This window comes from Convolutriloba macropyga, chromosome 2, assembly GCF_964194025.1.
Source record: "Convolutriloba macropyga chromosome 2, txConMacr16.3, whole genome shotgun sequence".
In the NCBI taxonomy this organism is placed as follows: domain Eukaryota; kingdom Metazoa; phylum Xenacoelomorpha; order Acoela; family Convolutidae; genus Convolutriloba; species Convolutriloba macropyga.
The window spans coordinates 44,556,924-44,584,278 of record NC_134469.1 but is presented as its reverse complement, the minus strand read 5'-3'; the positions used below and the strand labels follow the sequence as shown (position 1 = coordinate 44,584,278).

Below are 27,355 nucleotides of genomic sequence, written 5' to 3'. Positions count from 1 at the left end.
AGAGAAAACGGCGTTTGAACAAAAATTTGCTTTCTCGCTTGTGAATTTATTTTCACATGCGTCAATTTCTTTTAAGTTTTTTACTGTTTTTTCGTTTTTTGGATCTGATTTTGTTCTAAATGGTTTTTCCAATCCATTCATAGTTTATTTTAGGCCTAATTTTTTGTTTGAACCAAATTTCCATTTCTTGCTAGTGGTTTTTGTAAAAACACGCGGCATTTTGGCACTGATTTTCTGTTTTTTTAAAAAATTTTTCTGACCTGATTTTTTTTGAAATGGTTTTCCCATTTCACTCATAATCCGATCTAGCTTTTGTTTAGTCAATGAAAATTCTTTGAATTGTACATCAGGACTTGTCCTATGTTTTTCATTTTTTTGATCTGATTTTTTAGAAATGGTTTTCGCAATTCACTAATAGTCCGTGCTTTGTCTTGTTTTTTGTCTGGTCAATGAAAATTCTTTGAATTGTACTTCAGGGTTTGTCCTGTTATGTTTTTTTAAAATCGTCGTCTCCATCGATGATTATTACGACCTGACTTCTTGAAATTGACTTTTTCTCTGAGTTCTACTGCTTTGCATTTAAAATTTGTGTGTGACGTCATTTCTGCTTTTAGGTCAATTGCGTGATTTACCTCACTCAAAAAATGACTTCTGAACTCACTTATGGAACTTTAAATTTAATGAACATTTACTAGTTAAAGATCAATAGTTTGCATTTTAGTAGTGCCAAACTTATATGCCCTAATTCTTGAGTATTAGTATTGAGTTTATCAGTATCGATTATAAATTTTGAAAAAGCTTTTTCAGGGCTCTTTCTTTATAGATCGTATGTGTCATATCTTTAGTTGTTTCCATTCATGGAAGGCCACAAGCGTCTATCGCGGCTATTTTCCGGCAATCTGCCGGCTATGTTTTAATAAATCTTTTAGTTTGAAAAATAACTAATCTGATGTACCCGGAAAATTCACCGTTATGGCTACGAAAAAGCTGACAGAGATACCTCAGTAATAGTTGATAGTAAAAGTTGAAAAGTTCAAGAAAAACCATTCCTAAACCATTACTGTAATATCTAGGGTGTGTGGTGGTATGCGTTTTGCATTCAATTGATGATTGATAACAATTAATAATGTTTGTTATCTATCCATGGTCAATTCAGTTCTTTTAACATGAAGGTTCTGAGGCAGGTAATTGCATCGGAAAGTTTTAGAGAAATATGGATGATTGATATGATGTTGCTAAGAAGCTGTTATATGTCTTGTTTACAGATCAGAGATCAGATGGTGGAGGAGCACCGTGTACACAAGGGAGACCTGCAGAAAATGGAGCAGAAATTCTTCGAGGAACGAGTGAGTTTACTACAATTGTACAATGGATTAAATTGTAACCTGGAACAAAGATTTGTGGCTCGGGGTGTAGAATGCTGTCTTAATCGAAAAAATAATTTTTTTGCATTGGTAGCTTTTCATCATCACGCCCTGTATTCAATAGGAAAATGCTCCATACTTTTTAAGCTTTACTATATTCAATTGTTCGTATTGTTATTAGATCCGTATGAAGGAGGAGTCTAACGCCCGGATTGAACAGATTACCAAGAATGCACACGAGGAAGCTATCAGGTCAGTTAAATAGCTAAATGCTAGATGTATATTTTATTCGATGAAAAATAATCTAGTTATGAGAAGCATTAAGGCCATTAAAGCTCAAAGCAGAGGGATCAAAATGACATTTTAAACCGATTAACGCCTGTATTGGTTTGAAACAAATCCTTTCAGTGTCATGTTTTTTTAATGTACTGTTGCTTTCATCTTGTCTGGTGGAAATCTATTCGAAACTCTGTGATTTGTGCTTGGTAAAATGTTTTTTACCAAAGATATCGGCCTACCTCAAAATTTTCAGCTTTTTCAATTATTTTTCAGGGATCATAGCTGTTTTTGTTCAGGAACTTAGATGAAAACACAAGATCTGTATACAAAGAAAATGTACGTCTCTCAGAGGCTCTGCAATTGCACGTGACGTCAGAGGAGAAACTGAAGAAAAAGGTCGATACTCTGGAAAATGTTACCGGGGACTACGCGGCTGAGCGGGATCTGCACGATGTGCTGGTCCAGGAGAAAATCATTGAGGCAAAGCGACAGAAGAATCACATTAAAAAGGTATGAGTTGAGCTGTCCCGTCGATGATACCAGCCAGGACTTTTTTCTAAAGAGGCACTGAAGAATTCCGAATCAGAAAAATAAATAACAATGAGGCACAAGGTCCGAATCCTTTGAATAGTAGCAAAATGCAATGAGGCCAACAATCACCTCATCGCTTCCAGCTAATACAAGACGTATTGTTGAAAGGTTTAGAATAATTGGGCAAAATATCTAAAACTGGTCAGATGTGAAGGCAAACGGAAAATTGGCCTTCAATAGATTTAAATTAGCGCAACTCTCACTTAATTAAAAACTTGAAATAAACTCTTTGACCACATTTTGATAACTCCTCAAAATAGACAAATTTGAAAAACTGATTTTGAAATATACTCCATGCTTGGTAAGCTTTATGATGAAACTTACCACAACTACATACGATAAGTATATTGATCGGCCAAAATTGACCACCAAAAACCCAATTCAGGACCTCCAATAAGTGGAGGCAGAACAGTTATTCATGTGTGAACATTTAAAATTCGACTTTGATGAGAATCCTTCAAAGACAACTGAATTTTCCTGAAGGATTGAAGCTCAGACGTGAACCTGCCAACTTAATTATGAAACTAATTATGTTGAGAAAATAAAAGGTTTGGAAAAAGTTACGTTTTCCCTACGGAGGGAAAATTCAAGATTATTATTAATTTCTCATTTCATTTGAAAGGGTTCATGTATATTTCGGTCTTGAAAAGTAATAACTGCCATAGGATAAAACACTTACTCTCCATTTGTTCGATATTTTAAGTGCTGTTTTGCTTCATCTTGTTTTTTGCTCTTAAACGATGTTTGTTGCAACTATATTAGGCATGTTGTTCTTTATGCGGTTTTTCGCGTGACCGATTTTTCGTCTGACCCATTTGACTTTTCGCCCTCAAAGCTGGATAAACAAGTAGCGCCCAGAGGGTAATAAGCGCTCTTAGGGGCTTTCAGCTCAGTAGTCTCAAAGGAAGTGATTCACCTAAATTGTTTTGCAGAATTGTGGTGTGAAGGGCGGTTCTGAGAGGTTGACCCTATAACTCTCCCCCGCTTTGCCCGCCGCTGCGTTCATCTCACATCTCTTCAATTAAGCTAAAGCCAGGCTCACTAAACCGTCGTTAGCTACTGACGAAGCCAGTCGCTTGCCGGTCGCTTGAGAGCAATTCGCTCCCGCGTTAGTCGGTTATGTTTAATAGCCGCCCTCATCTTCTCAGCCGGCTATTATTGCGCTCGTTTTTTTCTTACTTCGTCTAACTTTTTTTCGCTTTACCATTTTGCCGCTTTTTCGACATTTTGCGTGAAATCTTTTTGACTTCTCTAGGCTAGTGTCTCTCATTCTGCTAAAAGTGAATTTGAACATCAGTTGCTAAGCAAAGCAATTCAAAATGAACAGAGTCGGTATAAAAAATTGAAGTCAGAAATAGAAACGGGATAAACACATAAAGCCCAATTTTAGATGCCCGCTATTTGAACGTCGTTCCTATAAGTCTTAGTTACCGCCTCTAATGCTTATTGGTGTTGATAGCAGCCCCTGTAGCCTCTCTCTAAGAAACAGAAGTATGTTCAACTACGAAATGCCATCAAAATAAATCGGACTTAAAAAATATTCTTGTACAAAAATCTTTTTTTTTTCAATATATTCTATTCGTTCAATCCCAATCATGCTTATTGGAATCAACGGCGGCTATTTTCCGGCAATCTGCCGGGTATGTTTATACTTTTTATCAAGAAATTTTGATACAGATTTGAATAGTAAAACGCGACGAAATTGAGTTGAGATTCTGTGACTTGAGCGGTATTAATCTACGAATTTGAAGAAGACCTGTAGTTGATCTGCCCAGTACGTTTTTGGAAATATTACTCTAACCTCGCCTGTGTTGCAATTGCTAATGTTAAAAAGTTAGGGTGCAACTTTTACAATTCTTTAAATTTTGCGGTTATCCACTCATCTCTAAATAGTAATCCCATCTGAAGAAGAGGAACAGTTTCGATAACGCTTCTCAATAATCACATTACACAACTTAACATCAAAAAACAATGAGCTTTTGAGATCCCTGGGTTTTCTGCTTTTTTAAAACAAAATAATCGATGCTATGCTAGAAAGTCGATTCAGAAAAGTTTTTGGCTTTAGCTCTTTTGAAGGTGCAGTAAGCAGTTGTCATTTTTGCTAGGTTTTACAACGCTTGCTTTCCAAAAAATAAAGCAACTTCTTAAGTTTTAACCTCATTCACTTATTTTGTGTGAAGAGATTTTTCTTGATGTTGCCCAAATGTCTTGCAGAGATATTTGAAGAAAAGAGATATTCGGAGAAAAAAGATATTTCGAGAAATTCGATTGTGCTTCTTTGCAGATGTTGTCGTTTTTGCTTCATTTTCAAATTTTGAATCAAAAAATGTTTCTTTCAAAAAATAAAGGTTCTTTGTTTTGAGTTGCTATAAAGCTTTGCGGAACAGCTTGAGATTATTGTTAAATTCAGAACGCTGATTATTAGAAAATGTGACCTTTTTCAGTTGTTCGCAAGTTTCTCTGTTAGTCATTACTTGCTATGCGTGATTTTTCTAGTAAAAAGCATTAAAGTTGCTCTGGTACTATTTTTATTGGCTGTGGCCAGATTGATTTTTGAAAATTTTGTTTTCTCAGTTTTGTGGGCACTTCATGCTGTTCAATGTTAACAAATGATAATGTAAACAAACAGCTGGAATTGCTTGCAAAAGTAAGAGATATGATGAATGTGTTGCTTCTACCCGCGGATGTTCCGTTTAGTTGAAAGGTGGAAACTAGCGTTGTGAAAACACGGAGGCGCGATTGATTTTTAAAATTTAAATCACGTCATGATGAAAAATTGACCTGTCACGAACAAGGGTTCAATTGAAATTTAGAGCCCATTTTATATCAGTAAATATGATTTTGTGTTTTGTTGGCAACATTTTTCTGTGATTTAAGTAATCCTTTTTTATAGCTTTGAGCTAAGCTTAGTTGTATTACGTAACTTGTTTTTTTTTACGACGAGAAGACAATTTTTGGTGGAAATTCTTTTCCTAATTGCCTAGTTGAAATCAGACGTGGAATGCGTTTTGTGCAAATTTGGAAGAACAACGAAATCTACAAATTCATTTGTAGTTATCAAGCTTTGCACTTGAGCATAGATCACCAGAGAAATTTCAAATATTTCTGGGAGCAATAAAAAAAATTGGATCATATTGTGGCTAATGTTTAAATATTGAACTTGTGATGGCAGGGCTAAATGTATAGGGAAGCTTGGGTGGAATTCAGGCTTAATTCCCTCAGGCCAAGAAAAATTTTTTAAGTATGCGTGGAACAGAGTCCTCAAAACCCATTCGTTATGGAAACGAGCATCATTTTCAGAACTTTTTATTAGGGACTAGAGACTGAGCTTGCCTGATCCCGCCGCAAAAACCCGTTTCTCGCAGTCTGTGGACAGAGTTTATGGATCCTGGGAGCGGTTGTCCGCTCGTAGTTCTGCCGCGTAGAAGCGTTCATACTTGGGAACTGACACTAAATGATACTTTTAGGGACCTCGTGAAACAACACAAACAATAAAGAGCAATAAAATCGCAAAGAATACAAAAGTGTGCTCAAACGCATCTACCGACACACGGTCTATTCTCAGTTGAAAAAAGACAGCAAGAAACTAGCACACCTCAACCAAAGATAGCAGAAAAACAAACGCTGCCACGAATTGCACGTATCCGATTAGCACAACTGAGAACTGAATACTACCTCCCGCTAACCTCTTGTTTGAGTATGGTCTGTAACAATGTTGATAACCGCTGTCTCAAATGTAATATTAACACCACATGACGTAAACCACATTTTCAACTACAGTAAGAACACCACGCACCTGAAAGTGATTGATCTCTGGGAAAGACCAGTAGAGGTAGATAACTGGCTTGACTTAATACCATCAGTCCAACACGACCACACTGCTCAGAGTAATCCGTCTTCCTTGCGCCTCTCCCCCGATTTTGGCGATTCACCTCCTGGCTCCCCTAGCCCGAGGAGCGCATGTCATTCACCCTGGCGTAGATGCAGAAAGGTAGCCGCACCACAAGTAAGTTGTGGATAGGCAGTCACACTACTACTTATATATCTATTTTTATCATGATACAACTGCAACTAGGGTACCAGTTAATACGGCAATAAGCGGCGGTATCCCGCCAAAATTACCTGCGAATTGCAGTTCTGCGCGACAGCTGCAACAACAACAACAACAGTATAACTTTATGCAATTCAAAGCTGAATGATAGTCTACGAATCAGTGTATACTGAATACAGGCTTAAATCCAGAGAAAAACATCAACTTACCAGGGTAAAAGTTGGCACTTTTAGGGATATCAAATTTTTCTTTCATAGCTGTAATAATTTTATAGTTTTAAAGCTTTATAAAATAGCTTTTAATTGCATCTTAATTACAACCTATAGGGTGGTTAAAATCAAACATTGCATGGCCTTAGTGATGGGAATTGATTGAATTCGTTGATAGCTGTCACTGATTTACTGGAACTGTGTAAAAATTGTGGAATTGTTGTGGTCAAAAATCCAATAAGTACAGACAACTAGAACGGAAAGACAAAAAATCAAGTTTTTGAACAACAGACAGTGTATTTTTCAGCTGTATGCGAAGATCCAGACATTGGAAGAATCTTTGACTCATATAGTGGCTGAATTTGAGGAAGAGAAGGCGCGAATAGTGTTAAGTGCACAGGGGGAGATGCAAGATTCCCGAATGGAAATTGAGCGACTGAGGCGCATGCTGGATCTGAAGACCAAAGAAAACGTCAAGATTAAGTTTCTGGCCAGGAACATACTCGATCAGGTCAGTGATCTAACCATGGTTGACTACCATGCAAACAAATCTTATTTATAGCTGCGAAGCTGTAAGCTGAGCGTAGCTATATTGCGGTGCTCTTGGTTTTTTTTTGTTTCGTCGTCTGACGCTCTTTTTTCGTTTTACATTTGTTCACACAGCAAAGCTGAAAAAGTCAAATTTTCTGAATGACTTCTTCCTCTCACTAACGGCGTTTGCGCGCGTGACGTCATTTCTCACTCTCTTTAGCAAAAAATTTTTGCGTGATTAGATTTTGATCACAAGTGACTTACCTCACTCAATAAAATGACTTTTGCACTTTAAAACTTAAGTTTAATTTGAATTTGTTTAAGGTCAAAGGAACTGCTATGTGCAGTGAAGGTCCCTAATAAGAGGCTTCTGTGGAATGAATTTTAACAAGCTTTATTAATTTATCGCTAAATTTTTTTACCTAGTTTTTTGAGCGGCGTCGATTTTTTTTTCAATTTAGATCTGTATCTGTTTCTATCTCTATTATATGGCACGCAGGTCTATTCTTTCGCAGCTATTCCGGCAATCTGCCGGCTATGTTTATTAGTCTGAGACGTTTAACGTTCTTAATTGCTCTCAAACAAAGTTCGTAGCAATTATATTAGTCCTGTCGGTCTGTTTTTTATGCGATTTTTCGCTTGACCTATTTTTCGTCTGACGCTTTTGACACTTCGTCCTCAAAAACGGGATAAACAGGTAGCGCCCAGCGGGCATTAAGTGTTCTTAGAGCCTTTCAGTTCTGTTTCAGCTCAAACTGTTTTGGAGAGTTATACTTATGGTGTGAAGGGCGGTTCTTAGAGGTTGAAGACCCCTCCACTGTTGACCACCCCCCACTATTTAATAGCCGCGTCCTCGAATCAGGCGGCTATTATAGCGCTCCTATTTTTTTTACTTCGTCTAACAGATTTTTGTTTCATCTTACCATGACTTCTTGGAATTGACTTTTTCAATGACTTACCTCACTCAAAAAAATGAACTCACTTATGGAACTTTAAATTTTATGAACATTTACTTAATAAAGGTCCCAAACATATATGCCCTAATTCTTGATTTTTAGAGTCTTGAGTTTTTGATTTCAATATTAATTTTGGGATCTTTTCCGTTTCTGTCCCCCAGTACGTTATGTGCCCCCAGTTACAGAGCACGTGCCATTACATAGTAAGTCATTATGTAGAAAATATTGCACGTGCATCTGAGGGTTGCAAATAATATGCGCCCACTAAGCTGAGGGGGCACAAACGGAAAAAATCCTAATTTTGAAAAGCCCAATAGGGCTTTCTCCTTATAGATCTTATATGTCTCATAAAAATGACAGTCCAAAGCTAACCCAAAAAGTCTAGTGGTCTATTAAAGGACTGGTGGTCGATCTGTCTATCTAATCTCTTTAGTTGTTTCAATTCATGGAAGGCCCCAAGCGTCTATCGCGGCTATTTTCCGGCAATCTGCCGGCTATGTATATTAGCACTAGATGTCAGGGAGTCTACTCTAGGTTTTAATAATATGTTTACTGCCTAGTTTCTAGTGGTAATGGAATGGTTTCAACATTTTAACATCACGAATTTTAGCATTTTTTTTTACAAAATGTACAATTTTTTCAAGTTTTCTCGACATTTATTTTTCCTTATTCAGGTGTTTCCAGACCCAGGGGCCAGAAAAACTCCTATGGGGCATGATAATAAGTTACTGACAAATTTTTATTGGCCATGGAATAGTGGTTCGACTTTTTGATGTCACAATTTTTAACAATTTTTGAGTAAAGTTGCTTTTTTCAAGGTTTTTGAAAATTTTTGTCATTTTAAGTTTCTTCAGCCTCAAGAGCCAAGAAACCTCCTCTAGGGTTTGAAAATAGGTTACTGTATAGTTTCTAGATGTAATGGAATGTCTTTAAGATTTTAACATCACGAATTTTAGCATTTTTTTTACAGTTTTTGCCATTTTTTTCAATTTTTTGACATGTCATTATTCAGGTTTTTTGAGCCTCAAGGGCCAAAAGACCTCTTTTAGGGTTTGATAATAAGTTACTGGAAGTTTTTTGTCGGTCATGGATTAATTTTCAACTTTTTAATATCACAAGTTTTAGCAGTTTTTTATCAAACTTTTTTTTGGCATTTTTTTTAGGTTTCTCTAGCCTCAAGAGCCGAGGAAGCTCCTCTAGGCTCTGATGAAAGGTTTTTACTGCATAGTTTCTTGATGTATTGGAATGTTTCTCAAGTTTTTAATATCACGAATTAAAGCAATTTTTAAAAAAACTTCTTGCAATTAATTTTCAACTTTTTAATATCACAAGTTTTAGCAGTTTTTTTAAACTTTCAAGTTTTCTGATTTTTTTTGCTTTTTTAGGTTTTTCTAGCCTCAAGAGCCAGGGAATTTTCTTTAGGCTTCGATAATCTGTTACTGCATAGTTTGTATATGTAATTGAATGTTTTCCAAGATTTTAATATCACGAGTTTAAGCATTTTTTTGTTTGAATTTTTCCGGCACCAGGGGCCCTGGGACCTCCTGCAGGGATAAATAAAGAAGTGATATTTAGCTGATGCATAGTTTCTAGAGTTAGTAGAACGGTGATCCATTTTTTTATGACTCCAGTTTTTGTAATTTTTGGATAAAATTTAAAATTTCGGAAGTTATGTTCCAAAAATATGGTATCTTTATGAGCCAGTGAAACTATTTCAGCCTTGCAGCAGGGATACTGGATAGTCTCTTGGGGCAATGAAATAGTTCTTAAGATATTTTATCCTAATTTTTAGCAAGATTTTGTTAAATTTGCAATTGTTTCCAAATTTTTTCATTATTTTGTCCTTTTAACGACCATTACTGGCCAAGAAACTTTTTATGTCTTGGAGATGGGTTACTTGACAGAACTTTCGAGACATAAAATGGTTTTGAACTTTCTTTACTGCGGAGCTGAAAACTTTTGTTTTTAATTTTACCTTTTTCGGTTTTCTCTATGAATTTTTTTACTAACAAGGCTAGGGTTCTCTCTTTTTGTCGGTTAGGGTTTCTTGCCCTCTCGTTCTCGTTCACGTTTTATCTCTCTGTCTTGATGCCGCACTTCAGCTGCTGTTATGTGGCGTAATGTCATTCTCTGATCTTCAATAACATTGAGTTATAGTAGAAATGTTTTTATTATAAATGACTTAACCGGAACTTTTTAGGAAATCATTGTTAATTGCTCTCAAAACCAATTTGTGGCAAATATATTAATCATGTTTGTCCCTTTTTTGAATTTTTTCGCGTGGCCGATTTTTCATCTGACTCATTTGACATTCGTCTTCAGAAACGGGATAAAGAGGTAGCGCCCAGTTTGCATAAAGTTCTCTTGGAGCCGTTGAGGGCACTAGTCTCCATGTATGCAATTAACAGAAACTGTTTTGGAGACTTATACTCATGGTGTGAAGGGCGGTTCTTCGAAATTGATTCCACACCCCTAAGGCCATCACATCAGTCCCCCCAATCCACTTTTGCACCCCAGCTGCGCTCACCTTACGCCCCTTCAATTATTGTAATGCTAATTTAACTCAACCGTGGCTAGCTACTGACGAACACATCCGCTCGTCGTCGTTTTAGAGCAATTCGCCCGACGTTAGTTGGGTATGTTTATTCAACTTGTTGATAAATTTTGTAAATTCTTCGCAAATGAACTTTGTGGCAATCATAATAGTCGTGCGGTCTTTTTAATGCAATTTTTGTGATCGATATTTTGCTTAACCGGTTTTTTGTCTAACGTTTGACTTTTTGTCCTCGAAAACGAGATAAACATGTAAAGCCCGGAGGTCATTAACGGACCGTGCAGCTCTCTAGCCTCCTCACGCAAGCGATTCATCGAAAGTAAGCGGTTCATCGACACTTTTCAGGAGACAGTTTCTTTGGAACGGAGATCCTATATCTTAAACTTTAACCGCCACACATCACCCTTTCCCCAAGACTGCCACCGTCCACCCTCCATCTGGCGATCTGAAACCCCTCTCGTTGCGACCTACCGACCCCCCCCCACACCCCCCAACGATTGAACCCTCCCGTCCTACAACCCTAATGCTAGCATCCCTTTAAAAGAGTCGGCCTTTAAAACAGTCGATCTTTCGCTTTGCTTCGATTTGAACTTTCTTCTCTGACCTTAAAGAATTTATGTTAAAAGCACTTGATAAGTTTAAGTGCTTTGTTAAAAAGCACAATTAATGCATCTCTACAATATTAGCAGCTCTCAAATCACACAGTAAAGCAATATTATTGTTTATTAACCGAAAATGATTGATAACAAGCAGTATTCCTCTCTAAACAACCAAGATATTTACCAACTCTATGTTTGAACTTACAAAAATTGGAGGAAATGGAGAAATTTATAGAGGAAACAATTACAAAATTTAACAAGATGATGGAGTTCGGTTTGTATATGGCTAATCCCCAGCCGGTAGGGGGGTGAGACGGTACAGGGTGGGCTTACAAGTCAAAAAGAATGCAAAGCAATGGGCACCATGACACAGGTAAACGAACTGGCTCGCGAATTCCCAAAAATAGAACTGGAACCAGAATGCTAAAACCCTGTGATTGGCAATAGTTTAATAGGCAATTATAGACAGTAATTTAATATGCATTGAGTTTGAGCAGAAATGTTTTTATCATAAATGACTCAACCGGTATTTTTTAGGAAATCATTGTTAATTGCTCTCAAAAGCAATTTGTGGCAAATATATAAATCATGTTTGTCCCTTTTATGAATTTTTTCGCGTGGCCGATTTTTCATCTGACTCATTTGACATTCGTCTTCAGAAACGGGATAAAGAGGTAGCGCTCAGTTTGCATAAAGTTCTCTTGGAGCCGTTGAGGGCACTAGTCTCCATGTATGCAATTAACAGAAACTGTTTTGGAGACTTATACTCATGGTGTGAAGGGCGGTTCTTCGAAATTGATTCCACACCCCTAAGGCCATCACATCAGTCCCCCCAATCCACTTTTGCACCCCAGCTGCGCTCACCTTACGCCCCTTCAATTATTGTAATGCTATTTTCACTAAACCGTGGCTAGCTACTGACGAACACAACCGCTCGCCGGTCGATTTAGAGCAATTCGCCCGACGTTTGGGGTACGTTTATTCAACTTGTTGATAAGTTTTGTAAATTCTTCGCAAATGAACTTTGTGGCAATCATACAAGTCGTGCGGTCTTTTTAATGCAGTTTTTGTGATCGATATTTTGCTTAACCGGTTTTTTGTCTAACATGTTTGACTTTTTGTCCTCGAAAACGAGATAAACATGTAAAGCCCGGAGGTCCTTAACGGACCGTGCAACTCTCTAGCCTCCTCACGCAAGCGATTCATCGAAAGTAAGCGGTTCATCGACACTTTTCAGGAGACAGTTTCATTTGAAGGGAGATCCTATATCTTAAACTTTAACCGCCACACATCACCCTTTCCCCAAGACTGCCACCGTCCACCCTCCATCTGGCGATCTGAAACCCCTCTCGTTGCGACCTACCGACCCCCCCCCCCCCCACACCCCCCAACGATTGAACCCTCCCGTCCTACAACCCTAATGCTAGCATCCCTTTAAAAGAGTCGGCCTTTAAAACAGTCGATCTTTCGCTTTGCTTCGATTTGAACTCTCTTCTCTGACCTTGCAGAATTTATGTTAAAAACACTTGTTAATTTTAAGTGCTTCGTTAAAAAGCACAATTAATGCATCTCTACAATATTAACAGCTCTCAAATCACAGTAAAGCATTATTATTATTTATTAACCGAAAATGATTGATAACACTCAGTATTCCTCTCTAAACAACCAAGATATTTACCAACTCTATGTTTGAACTTACAAAAATTGGAGGAAATGGAGAAATTTATAGAGGAAACAATTACAAAATTTAACAAGATGATGGAGTTCGGTTTGTATATGGCTAATCCCCAGCCGGTAGGGGGGTGAGACGGTACAGGGTGGGCTTACAAGTCAAAAAGAATGCAAAGCAATGGGCACCAGGACACAGGTAAACGAACTGGCTCGCGAATTCCCAAAAATAGAACTGGAACCAGAATGCTAAAACCCTGTGATTGGCAATAGTTTAATAGGCAATTATAGACAGTTATTTAATAGGCATTGAGTTTGAGTAGAAATGTTTTTATCATAAATGACTTAACCGGCACTTTTTAGGAAATCATTGTTAATTGCTCTCAAAACCAATTTGTGGCAAATATATTAATCATGTTTGTCCCTTTTATGAGTTTTTTCGCGTGGCCGATTTTTCATCTGACTCATTTGACATTCGTCTTCAGAAACGGGATAAAGAGGTAGCGCTCAGTTTGCATAATGTTCTCTTATAGCCGTTCATCCCACTAGTCTACAAGTATGCGGTTAACAGAAACTCTTTTGGAGACTTATCCGCCCACCGCCCCTACATCGGGCCCCCAATCCACTTTTGCACCCCCGCTGCGCTCACTTTACGACCCTTCAATTAAGGTAAGGCTAGCCTCACTAAACCGTGGCTAGTTACTGATGAAGCCAACCGCTCGCCGGTTGTTTGAGAGCAATTCGCTCCGGCGTTAGTCGGTTGTTTATCCATTTTGTCAAGAAATACAGAATTGAATAGAAAAGGGCGACGAAATTGAGTTGATTCTGTGATTTGAGCTGTATTAGGCTACGAATTTCAAGACCTGTAGCTGATCTGCCCTGTACGTTTATGGAAATATAACTTTAACTGAACCAATGACTTTATCATCTCTCACTAAATTAAAAATTGAAATGACATCATTGACCACATTTTGATATCTCAAAAAAGACAAGTTGATAAAAACTGTTATTTAAATATATTCCACCGTTGGTGAGCTTTCTTATTAAACCTATCACAACTACATGTGATATATTGATTGGCCAAAATTGACCAACAAAAACCTCAAAGAGACTCTCAGCTCACCAGTCTCAAAAATGCGTTTGTCAGAAAATGTTGGAGACTTATGTTATGAAGGGCGGTTCATAGAGGTTGACCCCATAGCATTACCCCCGGTGAAACTCAGCTGCCTTCACCTCACATCCCTTCAATTAAGCTAAAGCCAGCCTCACTAAGCCGTAGCTTGCTACTGACGAAGCCAGCTGCTTGCCGGTCGTTTGAGAGCAATTCGCCCGACGTTAGTCGGTTATGTTCGGAAGAATTGGTTTTAGCTCTCCATTTCTGTTTAATTGCTTTCAAATGTGGTTCGTAGCCTATTTTCGTCCTGCTGGTCTTTAATGCGTACTACCAACTTTGCGTCAGATAATTTTTTTTGTCGTCTGACCATTTGACTTTTCGTCCTCAAAAACGAGATAAACTGGCAGAGCCCGGAGTAGTTCTAGAGCTTTACTAGTCTCTAAGTATGAAGGGCGGTTCTTTAGAGGCTGACCACTCACCTCCCACCCACCCAGCGCACACAAACGTTTACCCTATCATTCCCACCTTGGTTGTTTACCCTTACACGTCCTTCTCATTCTACCCTTAACCTTCCACGCTCGACCTCCCCTCCTTTCGTCGTCAAGATTTTTGTTGCGACCATGTGATTCACAATTTCTTCAAATATGTTTATTGTTCTTTCGTTCATGCAATTTCAGCTGAAATGCGTGACTGAAGTCTTTTTCACTCTTAGTGGAGCGATTTTTTTGTTCATTCGCGTGATTAAAGTTTCTGGTGACACGTGACTTACCTCACTCTCAAATGTGATTTCCTAACTCTGAAATTGACTTTCCTTCGTTTTATTCGAAGCGATAAGGTAAAGCTAGTGTCCGTCACTCTAAATGGAGGTAATTTGAGAGCAGCCAGTAGAAGCAGCAATATGTTGAATCCATTTCTAATCGAAATACAATTTTCCAGTATTTAATAAAAAAAGAGTTTTCTTTTTTGCCGCCGTCAGGCTCTCGACGGCTATTATTCAGGCGCTCTCCTTTTTTAAAATTCCCTTTACTTTTTGATCAAGTTTTTTGTTTTATGTAAGTCACAATTGTCGCGCTTGAATTCTGACTTACCTCACTCACTGTTTCAATTGAATGGATTTTAAATTCTTTCACGCATTTAATTATTAAGTTTAATTTCACGGAATTCATTGTTTGCTTTTCTGGGTTCAGTCTACCTAAAAATGATGATAAGCAAGTTCATGAATCAACCGTACTTTATCTAGATTTTGGGAAAGCGTTTGATAAAGTATATCATGACTTGCTACTACACAAGCTGATGAAAATGGAAGTTGGTGGAAAATTTTTGCCTCCTAAAAATTGTACCTGGAAACCAGAATACATATTGTCAAAATAAACAACAAAAAGTTAGATCAAGTAGAAGTTACCAGAGGAGTACCACAAGGATCAATCCTTGGGCCTTCCTTTTCCTGATTTTTATAAATGACCTACCAGACGCAAATCCCAAACTTGAGAGCTATGGTTTTGCCGACGACTTCAAGTTAATAGCCATGACAAATCAAGATCTACACGCATGCGCAGAGCAACTCGATACTTGGTGTTACAAAACTGGTATGAAAACAAACACAAGTAAATGTAAACTTCTAAACATAAAAGGAAATGTGAGCACATCTTTAAACAACATCAAACATGACACCACGCATGTGCAAAAAGACGTAGGCCTAATGGTCACACCTATTTTGACCTAGAGTGAAAATTGTGATAGGCATGTACAAAAGGCTACCAGGGCATTCTTTCATCTCAGCATGTCGTCCATCTATTTATGGACAAATAAACTGAATTCATACAGGACACATTGTTCATATCATTACGTATTGCTCGCACTCGCAGGCATGGCTCCCCAACAAAGCAAACCTTATGAAATTTGAAAGAGTGAAGTTAATTGTATCAAGGTGGATTCTTCCCTCCATCCACGGGTACTAAGAAAAACTATTAATACTTAAATTACTACCTCTTAATCTCTTATGTAGAGATGCACGAACTGCTGCTCTTTTTATCACTAATAATTTCCGTGTATGACATACCAATTACATTCGAAAAAGCACGCGTCGACAAAACAGTCGACAATAAAGTTGAGGAGAATTCAAATTGAAAAGAAACCGGATGTTAAATTTCGACGAAAGTTACTTCCATCGAACAAAATTTTTATATAACATCGTCAACGAAACTTTTGATTTTGGAAGTGAAATGAACGAAAGGACAATTAGAGATCTGCACTGGAGTTTTTTCGCCAATAAATACAACTACGTTAATAAATGCACTTGGCGGACCGTTTGCAAGTGCATTTGCTGGAAGAAATTAGAAATAACCTTCAGTCCAATGACAATTTAAAAACTATCTAAAAAATTTGATGAGCTACCATCAGAACTGTATTCAGATATTCAGATTGAGTTTCAACACCCCTGAGGCGATACCTCAAAAGCCTTAACTACTAATACTAATTACGTAATGTAGTGAATACGTTCAAAATCAAAAGAGCAAAATCAAAAACGGTATAAACCGATAAAGCCCGGTAATTAATTCAGAGCATTAGGTAATCATCAGATTGATTGATAGCTGACACTAGTTTTATGCTTAACAGCTGTCAGTTTAGATGCAGAATTAATTATAGTTTTAAAATCTAACTGAAACTGCACGCCAAATTAGATCACTTTTTGACACTAAAAAAACAAAAAATTTCGGTCAATTTCTATCTCTTTTCTGTTTCAATCCCGATGTGCATCAAGCGCGCAACGGTGGCAATTTGCCGCTTTTGTCTGATTATATTGACCGTCAAAAGTAAGTTCGCACCCCTCATTTTACGGAGTAAAAATTAAAATCGTTGAGGCAATCTTACTCCAACTTGTGTACTCCAACGTGCTTTTGGCGACAATGCTTACAACATTATTTCCCTTGATTAGCGGTGTTGCCTACCTGTGAAATTAAGATATCAGCCAATGTAAAGTTGATGAGCTCCGTCCAAGTTTCATAGTAAAAGGAAAGGTTTCTCAAAATGTGGTATTTAATGTACATTTGAATATTGCGTCGGAAAATTGATTTTAATTCGTGCAATCAGGGGGCTCGGACTTATTTTAGACGTTCAGTATTGATGTCTAATTTTTCAAAAAATTATTTGACATTTTTTACAGCGTCCTGATTAACTGTTGCGTGAAATGAAATTAAAGCGGGCTTCAAACACGCTCGTTGAAATTCGGAAATGACAAAAATTGGAACCAGTTTGGAGTTCACAACGTTAGAAGTTGTTATATATTATTCCAGAATTTAAATACCCAAAAAAATGTTTCAAGATGCTTAAACAATGGTGCGCAGCTTTGCGACTGTATCCAAATTTTTTGCTCACATTCTCGATCGAATATTATGCTGTTCCTCTTGATGCCAGTAGTTGTCTGTGACGTTAACATTAGGTGGTCAGAATAAGATGATCGGAGAGTCGATTGCATATAAGAATTAGTGTTGACCTTCACAGTCTGTAAAGATAAAACAGTAAAACGAAAGCTTAATTGCTCTTGAACAAAATTTGAAGCAGAGCTGTATCTGTCTTTTATGCAAAAGTTTTGGTCGACCAATTTGTTCTTCCTTCTTTCTTTCTTCTTCGTCTTTTTTTCGTTCGCTTCTTTTCTAGTGACTTTTTACCCGGACTTCCTGGATTTTGTGTGGTCTAAATTGTTCTTTCATTCACAATTTGAAGTAGCTGTTTTCAATTTACGAGAGTCTAATACAGAAAGTCAATGAAAATGCGCCAAATTTGGTTTTTTTCGCTATCTTATTGGGCGCTGAAATGAGCTCTAATAATATTATTTGAAGCACCTTAGTGATTTATCCAGGCTACTACAGCCCCTTACTAAAGCAGGCTACAATAATTAAGCCCTTTCGGGTGCAATTCGTCCGGTCGTCGGTTTATATTTTTGTAGCTGCAAAGCGTTAAGCAGAGCGTAGCTATATTGGCAGTGAGCGTGCTTTTTACAATTCAAAAAATTTGAATTGTTTTGGTGCTGTCTCAAGATCTGTTCACTCATTTGATGATTTTTGAGAGGCCATATCCGTCTCGGCGAACCAGGAAGTGCAGCGAAAAGGTGCGTTTTTCACTCTATAGGCTACGTAAAGTGAGAAAATGATGTTTGGACAAACATTGGTTTTTATTGATGATGATTTTCTTTCATGTGCAGCAAGTTTTCTTTTTATAGCTGCGAAGCTGTAAGCTGAGCGGAGCTATATTGCGGTGCTCTTGGTTTTTACGACTTTCAAGAGGGTTATTGGTTTTCTATCGGTCTTTTTACAGGAATTAGATTTGTTCATGCGGCATTTTGACCTAAAAGCGAAAGTGAGAAAAGATGTAATGGTCAACACATTTTCGCTGAGCAAGAGAAGTTTTTTGATCATGCGTTTTGTTCAGTGAATGACTTTTTGACTTGTAATTCGGTTTGTTGTAGAAATAATTTTTAATCGATGCCGCTATGATGTGTAAATTTCTGAAATTGCTACCAAAAAAGTTTTGAAGAGCCTAGTCATGCGTTTCAAGTGTAAAATAGGCAGATTTTAGTTAATTTTTGTTTTTTTCCCTTATTTTTATTTTTGCATCTTTGGATTTTTTTTTTGGGAAGAACCAGTGGATATGGCAACGCACTTTTGACATTTTATGCATTGAACACCTGTTTTTAACGTCAGGTCTTATAAAATTGTACTCATCCTTATCCGAATCTGGTGGATCTTGGTTCAGTTTTTAGTTAATTTTTGTTTGTTTTTGGTTTTAATTAATAGAATGATTTTTTGTGCACAGCTAGGGGTTTAATTTCGTGCTAATGAAATTTGGTTGATTTTTTGAAGTTAAATAATTGAAGTTCGTTGAAATTTTGTTCCTGAATTAAAATTTCAAACATTTTTTTGCAAAGTTTTTAAATTTTCGAAGCTTATTCATTCGCACGTGTTTTCATGTCCCATTTTTATTTCAACTTGATTTATAATTTTAAGAATATATGATGTAGCCTTTTCGTTTCTTTGTTTTTTACAATGTCTTCGTTTGCTCCACATTTTAGTATTTGTTGTTCTAGAATTTTCCTACTATCTATAGTTCTTTTCATTTTTTAAACTGTTTGTAATAACGTAATTGGTTATAGCCTTTTTAAAGACTTTTTTATGTGAGCGAGCAAAGGAACCGTCGAGAATTGTTGATATGAAAAGTGTTTGCTAAGCAATTGATTTTTTTTGGTTCACGTGCTTCCTTTTCATTTTTTTAAAAGTTTTTTATAGTCTTTCAGCTAATTGCAGACTAATTTATTACTTTTCGAACTGCTTTGACATCCTTCTGAGGTCTTTTTTGGTAATAATGGAATTTTGACGCTATTTTGAAGGTTTTCAACTTTTTTTGGTAATTTTTAGTTAATTGTTGGCCCAATTTTGTAGCCTATCATTCTGGGTATTGGCAAAAAAATTTCTAGACTTATGCCTGTAGTAATTAATTACTACAAAATATACGAGTTTATTTTATACCAAGTTGTTGTTTTTCATGAAATTTGGCAAAGAATGAAATTTGATCGTTTTTCTCTTTTTTTGTTTCTCATTTTTCTCCTTTCAATATTTTCCCGGAAAAAGATGTTGGTCAGGGCATTAGGGCTTGGTTTAAAATTGTGTTTAGGTTACTAGTTTGCATTGCTATAAACAACTTGTTTCGTTTGTATGTGTGCTCCTACTATATGAAAAAAGAAATGAATTTGTATTTTTAGTTTATTTTAGCTGCTTTTTTATCACATTTTTGAATGCAAGTTGTTGTTTTCTCTGCCTTCATGCGTTTATTGGCAAGATATTGGCTATCTGAGAAGCCATTTCTGTTGGGGAATACGGCTTCGAGTCGTTTCTGGAATTCTTTCGGCTATGTTTTTTTTCTTCGTCTGACGCTCTTTTTCATACAGCAATGCTGAAAAAGTCAAATGTTCTGAATTACTTCTTCCTCTCACTAACGGCATTTGCGCGCGTGACTTCATTTCTCACTCTTTAGCCAACGTTTTTAACCCATTTGCTTGATTAGATTTTGATCATACGTAATTTACCTCACTCAATAAATTGACTTTTGCACTTAAGTTTAATTTGATGTAAGGTCAAAGGAACTCATTTTTGTGATAAAGGTACCTAATGAAAAGGCTTCTGCGCAAGTTTTTTAACAAATTTTATTAATTTATCGCTGAATTTTTTTACATAAGTTTTTGAGTGACGTCGATTGAGTTTTCATTTATATCGGTATGTGCTTCTATATCTATTATACGTCACGCAAGTCTATTCTTTCGCAGCTATTCCGGAAATTTACCGGCTTTGTTATGATTTCGAATTTTTTCATCCGTGTTTTTCTCCTCAAAACACTTTTTCTTCTTTTCATGCCTCTGCAAATGCTTCTATAAGTGTGAAGCATAACGGCTTCAATGCATCTTTTAGTTGTTTATTAATAGCCGCCCTCATCTTCTCAGCCGGCTATTATAGCGCTCCTATTTTTTTTTACTTCGTCGAACTTTTTTTCGCTTTACCCATTTTGCCGCTTTTTCGACATTTTGCATGAAATCTTTTTGGCTTTTCTAGGCTAGTTTTACTCTGTCATTCTGCTCAAAGTCATTTTAAACAGCAGCTGCTCAGCAAAGCAATTCAAAATGAAGAGAGTCAGTATAAAAAAATCAAAGTCAGAAATAGAAACGGGGTAAACCCATAAAGCCCATTTTTAGATGCCCGGTACTTGAACTTTGTTCTCATAAGTTTTAGTTACTATCTATAATGCTCATTGGTATTGATACTAGACCCTGTAGCCTCTCACTGAGAGACAGGAGTATGATCAATTACGAAATGACATCAAAATAAATCGCACTTAAAAATGTTTTTATACAAAAATCAGTTTTTGTTGATATTTTCTTTTCTTTCAATCCCGATAGAGTTATGGGAATCAACGGCGGCTATTTTCCGGCAAACTGCCGGGTATGTTAGCAGTGAGTCTTAACCGAATGGAGGGGCAATTTTATCAAAAATGAGTCAAAATCACTTAAAACACCAATAGTGGGGTGATTTAAGGCTACTCCCTACCTTTCCAAGGTTAAAATAAAGTAGAAACCTTTTCAAGGTTTCTCGTATGTAATAAAGGCTTAACGGCATTTAAAAGACTTCCTTTGTTAGATTGGTTTTATTGCGTCGGCGACTCGAGCAACTCAGATCCGTATCTGTTTCTACTCTATTCTATGGCCAGCGTGTCCATTTTGGCTATTTGCCGGCTATGCTAATTATTAATTGCTCTCAAACGAAGATTGTAGCAATTATATTAATCCTGTGTTCTTTTTTCTGCGATTTGTCTGGCCCTTTTAACTTTTCGTCCTCAACGGGATAAACAGTGAAAGCCCGGCATTAAGTTGTTGAGCAGCCCTCTTAGAGCCTTACCTCTTACTAATCACTAAATATGCGATTCACCGAAACTATTTTAAGGAGACGCTTGAAAACACTTTGGTTGGTACTTTAGAGATCTGAGATGGAAAGATTTTTCCTGGACTCCCTGGAACAGGTGCGAGATGAGATAGCGGTTAATCAGATGATGTACAAAAAGGATGCCCAGAAAGCGTATCAACAGCGTATGTTGGCTGCGCATGCTGGAAAAGCGGAGTATCCCAAAGTGCGCAACTTCGGAGCTGCCAACCAGGACACCTCTACTAACACAGTGTTCAACGACTTCGAAATTGCTCAAGACTGGTTAGTGCCAAACATTTTTTCTGTTCACTGGCGGTGTTTGTTCCATGTTGCCGACCTTTGAACAAACACATTCAAACCTGCAATATTAGGCAGAACTAATCCTGTTGTTTTGTTTAATGTCTTTTTATGCTAAATTTTTGCTTGACCGTTTTCTTCTAGAAAATTCTTTTGATTTCGTTTCGCGAGTGACTTTTTCACGTTTGACTTTTTGAGTGACTTGAGCTGCGCGCATTCAGAAATTAATTCTTGCTAAAATAAAAACGATTGAGAGCTGACCGTACATAGCCCGTGTAGCGTAGTTGTTAATGTCCTCTCATCCAAGAGGGGGGATGTTCGAACCCTTCCCTAGTCAGTAGTTTTCACCATAAAGTTTCTCTAACCGGTAGAGATTTCCCTTTTAAATTGTTTGCCTCTCCAGTCGTTCGAGAGCAATTTGTCTGACTTTAGTGGGTTTATGTTTGGCTGAGGTAATTTTTTACCTGTTAACTAATATCCCCTACAGCCAGCAGACATAGAGAAAAGCACAAAACATTGAGTAAAATTTGGCGCCGTTTTTATATCAAAAATTGTTACTTTAATGTGTTTCAGGTCGCATCTCGGTCAAAACGTGGACATAGGACAGCTGAGTTGGGAGCAGAGAGAAAAAGTTTTGCGACTGCTATTTGCGAGGATGAACGGCTATAAGCTCCACAAACAACACACTGACCTAGCTCCCCCGCTTCGCCCTAGCAGAGGACAACTCCCTGCCATTAGTGCAAGGTAGTATTTCTTGACTGTGACTCATTTATTAATAGCCGCCCTCATCTTCTCAGCCGGCTATTATAGCGCTCCTATTTTTTTTACTTCGCCGAACTTTTTTTCGCTTTACCCATTTTGCCGCTTTTTCGACATTTTGCGTGAAATCTTTTTGTCTTCTCTAGGTTAGTTTCACTCTTCCGTCATTCTGCTCAAAGTCCTTTTAAACAGCAGCTGCTCAGCAAAGCAATTCAAAATGAAGAGAGTCAGTATAAAAAAATCAAAGTCAGAAATAGAAACGGGATAAACCCATAAAGCTCATTTTTAGATGCCCGGTAATTGATCTTTGTTCTCATAAGTTTTAGTTACTATCTATAATGCTTATTGGTATTGATACTAGACCCTGTAGCCTCTCACTGAGAGACAGGAGTATGTTCAATTACGAAATGACATCAAAATAAATCGCACTTAAAAATGTTTGTATACAAAAATCAATTTTTGTTGATATTTTCTTTTCTTTCAATCCTAATAGAGTTGTGGGAATCAACGGCGGCTATTTTCCGGAAATCTGCCGGGTATGTTTTTTTGGAGAAGACGTCTGTGAAATAATTTAAAAGTTGCTTGTTCAAAACAACCATTTCAATTTTTGACAGACGCATCATCTCAAGCAGCTATTGTTTAACAGCTCAATTATAATTTTTCAATTTTTTAAAGCCAGAATTAATATTCAAAAACTAATCTTAGTCACCGGAAGAAACAAGTAGTTTGTTGGCGTAACATTTTCGAATCTAAATAAGATGGGATAACTGTTTTCGGAAACCGTTTTTTATAGCTGCGAAGCTGTAAGCTGAGTGGAGCTATATTGTGGTGCTCTTGGTTTTAACAACTCGAAGAGCACTATTGGTTTTCTTAAGGTTTTCTACCGGAAGTACTATTTGTTCAGGAGGCATTTTGACCTAATAGTGAAAGTGAATAAAATTGCAGTGTGGGAACTTTTTCTGAGCGAGGGAAGTTTTTTGTTCAAGCGCTGCGTTCAGTGAATGACTTTTTGACTTTGAAAAGTGTTTTTGAGAGATTGGCGCATATAGATGACTGTTTTTAGCCGTGTTTTCGTCAATTTGGCCCAAGTTTTTTAAATTGTGACTTTGTTTTTTGTAGAAATACATTTTGATCGATGCCACATGAAAATGCACCCATCTGAAATCGATACCACAATGTTTCGGCTTTGTTAAATAATTTCCTTTTTGGCTGTTTGAGTGGATTTTGTTAAAACCAAATTTGTGAATGTCGACGTCTTTTTGATAATTCCTGAATTGGATGCCTCTTTTTTTACTTGCGGTGTTTTTGTTTTAAAAAATTGTACACATACTAATCCAGTTTTGGCGGTTTTTGTCAAAGTTTTCTCAGTTTTTGGAGTTTATTTACCATAAGTTTTACCTTGGAGTTTATTTGCCATAATATTGAGTGGACAATTTTAAACAAAATTAGTGAATATGTCAACGTGTTTTTGATATTTTCTGAATTTGATGCCTCTTTTTGACGTGAGGTGTTTTTGTTTTATAAAATTTTACGCATACTAATCCGATTGTGGCTGTTTGCGATAAGTCTTTTAAAATCAGTGAATTTTTTCACTATATTTTGAACATTTTTTTTCAAATGGTATTACTTTCAAACGGCTATTATTTAGGCGCTCTCCTTTTCTAATGCGCTTTACCTTTTGATTACGTTTTTCATTTTACATAAGCCGCGATTTTAACGTTTGACTTCTGACTTACTTAACTCACTGTTTCAACTGAATGGATTTTAAATTCTGTCACGATTCGAATTACGCAATGTAGTGAATACAGTCAATGCCAAAGGAGCAAAATCAAAATCAAAAGAAATGGGATAAACCGGTAAAGCCCGGTCATAAATTCAGTTCATTATGGTTTCAAAGTTCATTAGAGCGATTGCTAGCTGATATTAGTATTAAGCTTAATACCCTTAAGATTAGAAGCTGAAGTAAGTATAGGCTTAGTATATAACTTAAATTGTACACTGAAGTGGGACAATTTTTGAAACTTAGGAATTTTTTTCAATTTCTATCTTTTCTTTTTTGTTTCAATCCTGATGTGTGTCTAGCGCGTCAATGGAGGCTATTTTCCGACAATCTGCCAGCTAAGTTTAACTTTTAAGTGACTTCTAACAACAACGGTTGGTTCGTGTAGCTTACTTTTAATGTCAGCGAGTCTAATGTGGGCTATCGCGGGCCGGAACCCCACTCTTATTAATAGCCGCACAGCGATAGCTTGGGCTACTATTGGCCTTCTCTTGGTTTTTTTTATTTCGTCGTCATGATTTTTGTTACGACCATATGACGTCACAGCCACTTTTTGTTCATTCGCTCATGCAATTTTAACTGAATTGCATGTGTGACGTCATTTTTCGCTCTTAGTGGAGCGAGTTTTTTGTTCATGCGCGTGATTAAATTTTTGGTCACACTTGACTTACCTCACTCTCAAAAATGGCTTCCTACTTTGAAATTGACTTTTATTTACTTTAATTTGAAAAGATAAGGTCAAATGGGTGTGTGTCACTCTAAATGAAGGTTATTTGAGATCTGCTAATAGAGGCCGCAATAACTAAATACAGATTTTTAATCAAAATATATGAAAATACGAATTTTTTTGGTTTGTCTTTTACTGTTTTTTTAGACTGCCGATCTACGAATCTATTGCTGCTATTTTCTGGCAATCTGCCAGCTATGTTTTGAAGTTTTTGCACCCAAAGAAGTTTCTGTAGCCTCTACCCCCGCTAAATTAAATTGAGCCGATAGTCGTTCGAGAGCAGTTCGTGCGACGCCAGTCGATTTATGTTCAGAAATATACGTCTGCGTCCTGATTTCAATAGCAGAAGTCAATGCACAGATTATTTCGAGCCCAAATTGAAATTAATGCAGTTCGTTCTTCAAGCTGATTATTGCATTCCTTGTTATAAGTTAAGGCTCGTAGAATTCAGAATAATATGTATAATAATATGTATAATAATATGTATAATATGAATAATTTATATGTGACTATTACAGCCAAGAAGCACATGTAACCGATGATAACACTTTCCTAACTCAGCAAGTGATTGAAGCAGAGTCAAATAGGATCGCTTCTGCCGAGCAAAAGATAACTCACACAGTAGAGGCAGCAACACTACCAGCCATTGAAGATATTCCGCGTGAACAGCAGGAAAACGTTGAAATACCCACAAACGTATAAAATAATCACAGAATTCTTAGAAACTTAAAATTGTACAATATTGTAGATTCTGTTTACTAAATGATTGTAAATTTTGTGATCTTGATAGTAGTCAGTGGCTATCATTTGTATATGTCTCAGTGCTTTTTAGCGCTTTTTATATTACATGAATTTAATTGAAATTCAATCAAATGTGCGTTCTTTTGTTCTTTAGTTAAGGGCTGTCAAACAAAGCTATTATTTCTGTCCTGTCTGTAGTTTTATTTGACCCGTATCATCTATGCTCGAATCAAACCATATTCGCTTTTCATTTTCTGATAAACTTACTAAATGTTAGTAGCACTTTCAGATAACCATACCTGTGTTGGCTTTTGATAGTGATCAAATACTCCCAGTTAAGCCGCATGCGAACTTAAATAGTTAGGGAAATTTGATTTACGTTGTTGCGCTCTACAATTTTTTGTCATGTATTCTCCAGAGTACTTATGAGGGGCATTTTTTAGTATTATTTTTCGCAGTGCAAGCTTCACTCAACAGCTCGCAGGTAGTATCATTTGCATGCGTGATGTATATTACTTGTCGCACGTTATTGATTCCTTACTGGCAATAATAGCCGCCATCAGCTTGTAAAACGTGAAATGTGTGTTCTATTAATGCGTAGTCGCAGTTGCTTGAACCCCCAAAAGACAACTAATGTTATTTTTTACGACTTTGAAGCTATTTTTCATAAAAATAAGTTTTTTGGATTCTGTTTGTTTTTAATAGCCGCCCGCATCTCAGCCGGCTATTATAGCGCTCCTATTTATTTTTTACATCGTCGAACTTTTTTTCGCTTTACCCATTTTGCCGCTTTTTCGACATTTTGCGTGAAATCTTTTTGACTTTTCTAGGCTAGTTTTACTCTTCTGTCATTCTGCTCAAAGTCCCTATAAACAGCAGCTGCTCAGCAAAGCAATTCAAAATGAAGAGAGTCAGTATAAAAAATCAAAGTCAGAAATAGAAACGGGATAAACCCATGAAGCCCATTTTTAGATGCCCGGTACTTGAACTTTGTTCTCATAAGTTTTAGTTGCTATCTATAATGCGTATTGGTATTGATACTAGACCCTGTAGCCTCTCACTGAGAGACAGGAGTATGTTCAATTACGAAATGACATCAAAATAAATCGCACTTAAAAATGTTTTTATACAAAAATCAATTTTTGTTGATATTTTCGTTTCTTTCAATCCCAATAGAGTTATGGGAACCAACGGCGGCTATTTTCCGACAATCTGCCGGGTATATTTGCAATTTTTGTTTTTTTGTCAATTAGTCTCATCAGTGAAAGGCCACAATAGCTCTGTTGAGGCATTGTTAAATAATATGCTGATTTGAATCTAAATGTATAATTTGGCATTATTAAATCCTAAATGCATATTTTGGTATTATTAAATCCCCTTAAGGATTTCATTTTTTTCTAATTTTGTTTCTGTGACTTTGACACCATATACTTCCGACAATGTTTGAACCTTCGATTGTTTTTCCTGCTTTTGCTGCTGTTTTTGTTTCGTGGTCACCCAGTGGTTTGCATTGAAGTTGATTTACACAACCTATCTGTCGATAGTGTAATAGATGGCGAGGAGTTCAAGCTTTAGCTGGGTGTTTTAATGACTTTGATGTGATATATTTCCAATGACATCGTAAAACAAGTTTTTGTCATAAGCTGTTTGTTGTCCTTTTATATTGTCTCTC

General features: G+C 36.9%; 1 protein-coding gene across 1 annotated transcript in view; it reads left to right on the top strand.

The window, feature by feature from the left end:
* Positions 1–25,819, top strand: part of LOC142358695 (basal body-orientation factor 1-like) — a 61,444-nt gene extending 35,625 nt beyond the window's left edge. Inside the window, exons 6-12 of the mRNA XM_075410216.1 lie at positions 1,266–1,346; positions 1,546–1,616; positions 1,940–2,153; positions 6,802–7,005; positions 21,435–21,661; positions 22,250–22,420; positions 25,461–25,819. Coding sequence (XP_075266331.1) covers positions 1,266–1,346; positions 1,546–1,616; positions 1,940–2,153; positions 6,802–7,005; positions 21,435–21,661; positions 22,250–22,420; positions 25,461–25,644 — 1,152 coding nt within the window. The 3' untranslated portion in view covers positions 25,645–25,819. The remainder of the gene's footprint in view (positions 1–1,265; positions 1,347–1,545; positions 1,617–1,939; positions 2,154–6,801; positions 7,006–21,434; positions 21,662–22,249; positions 22,421–25,460) is intronic.
* The last annotated feature ends 1,536 nt before the right edge of the window (positions 25,820–27,355 follow it).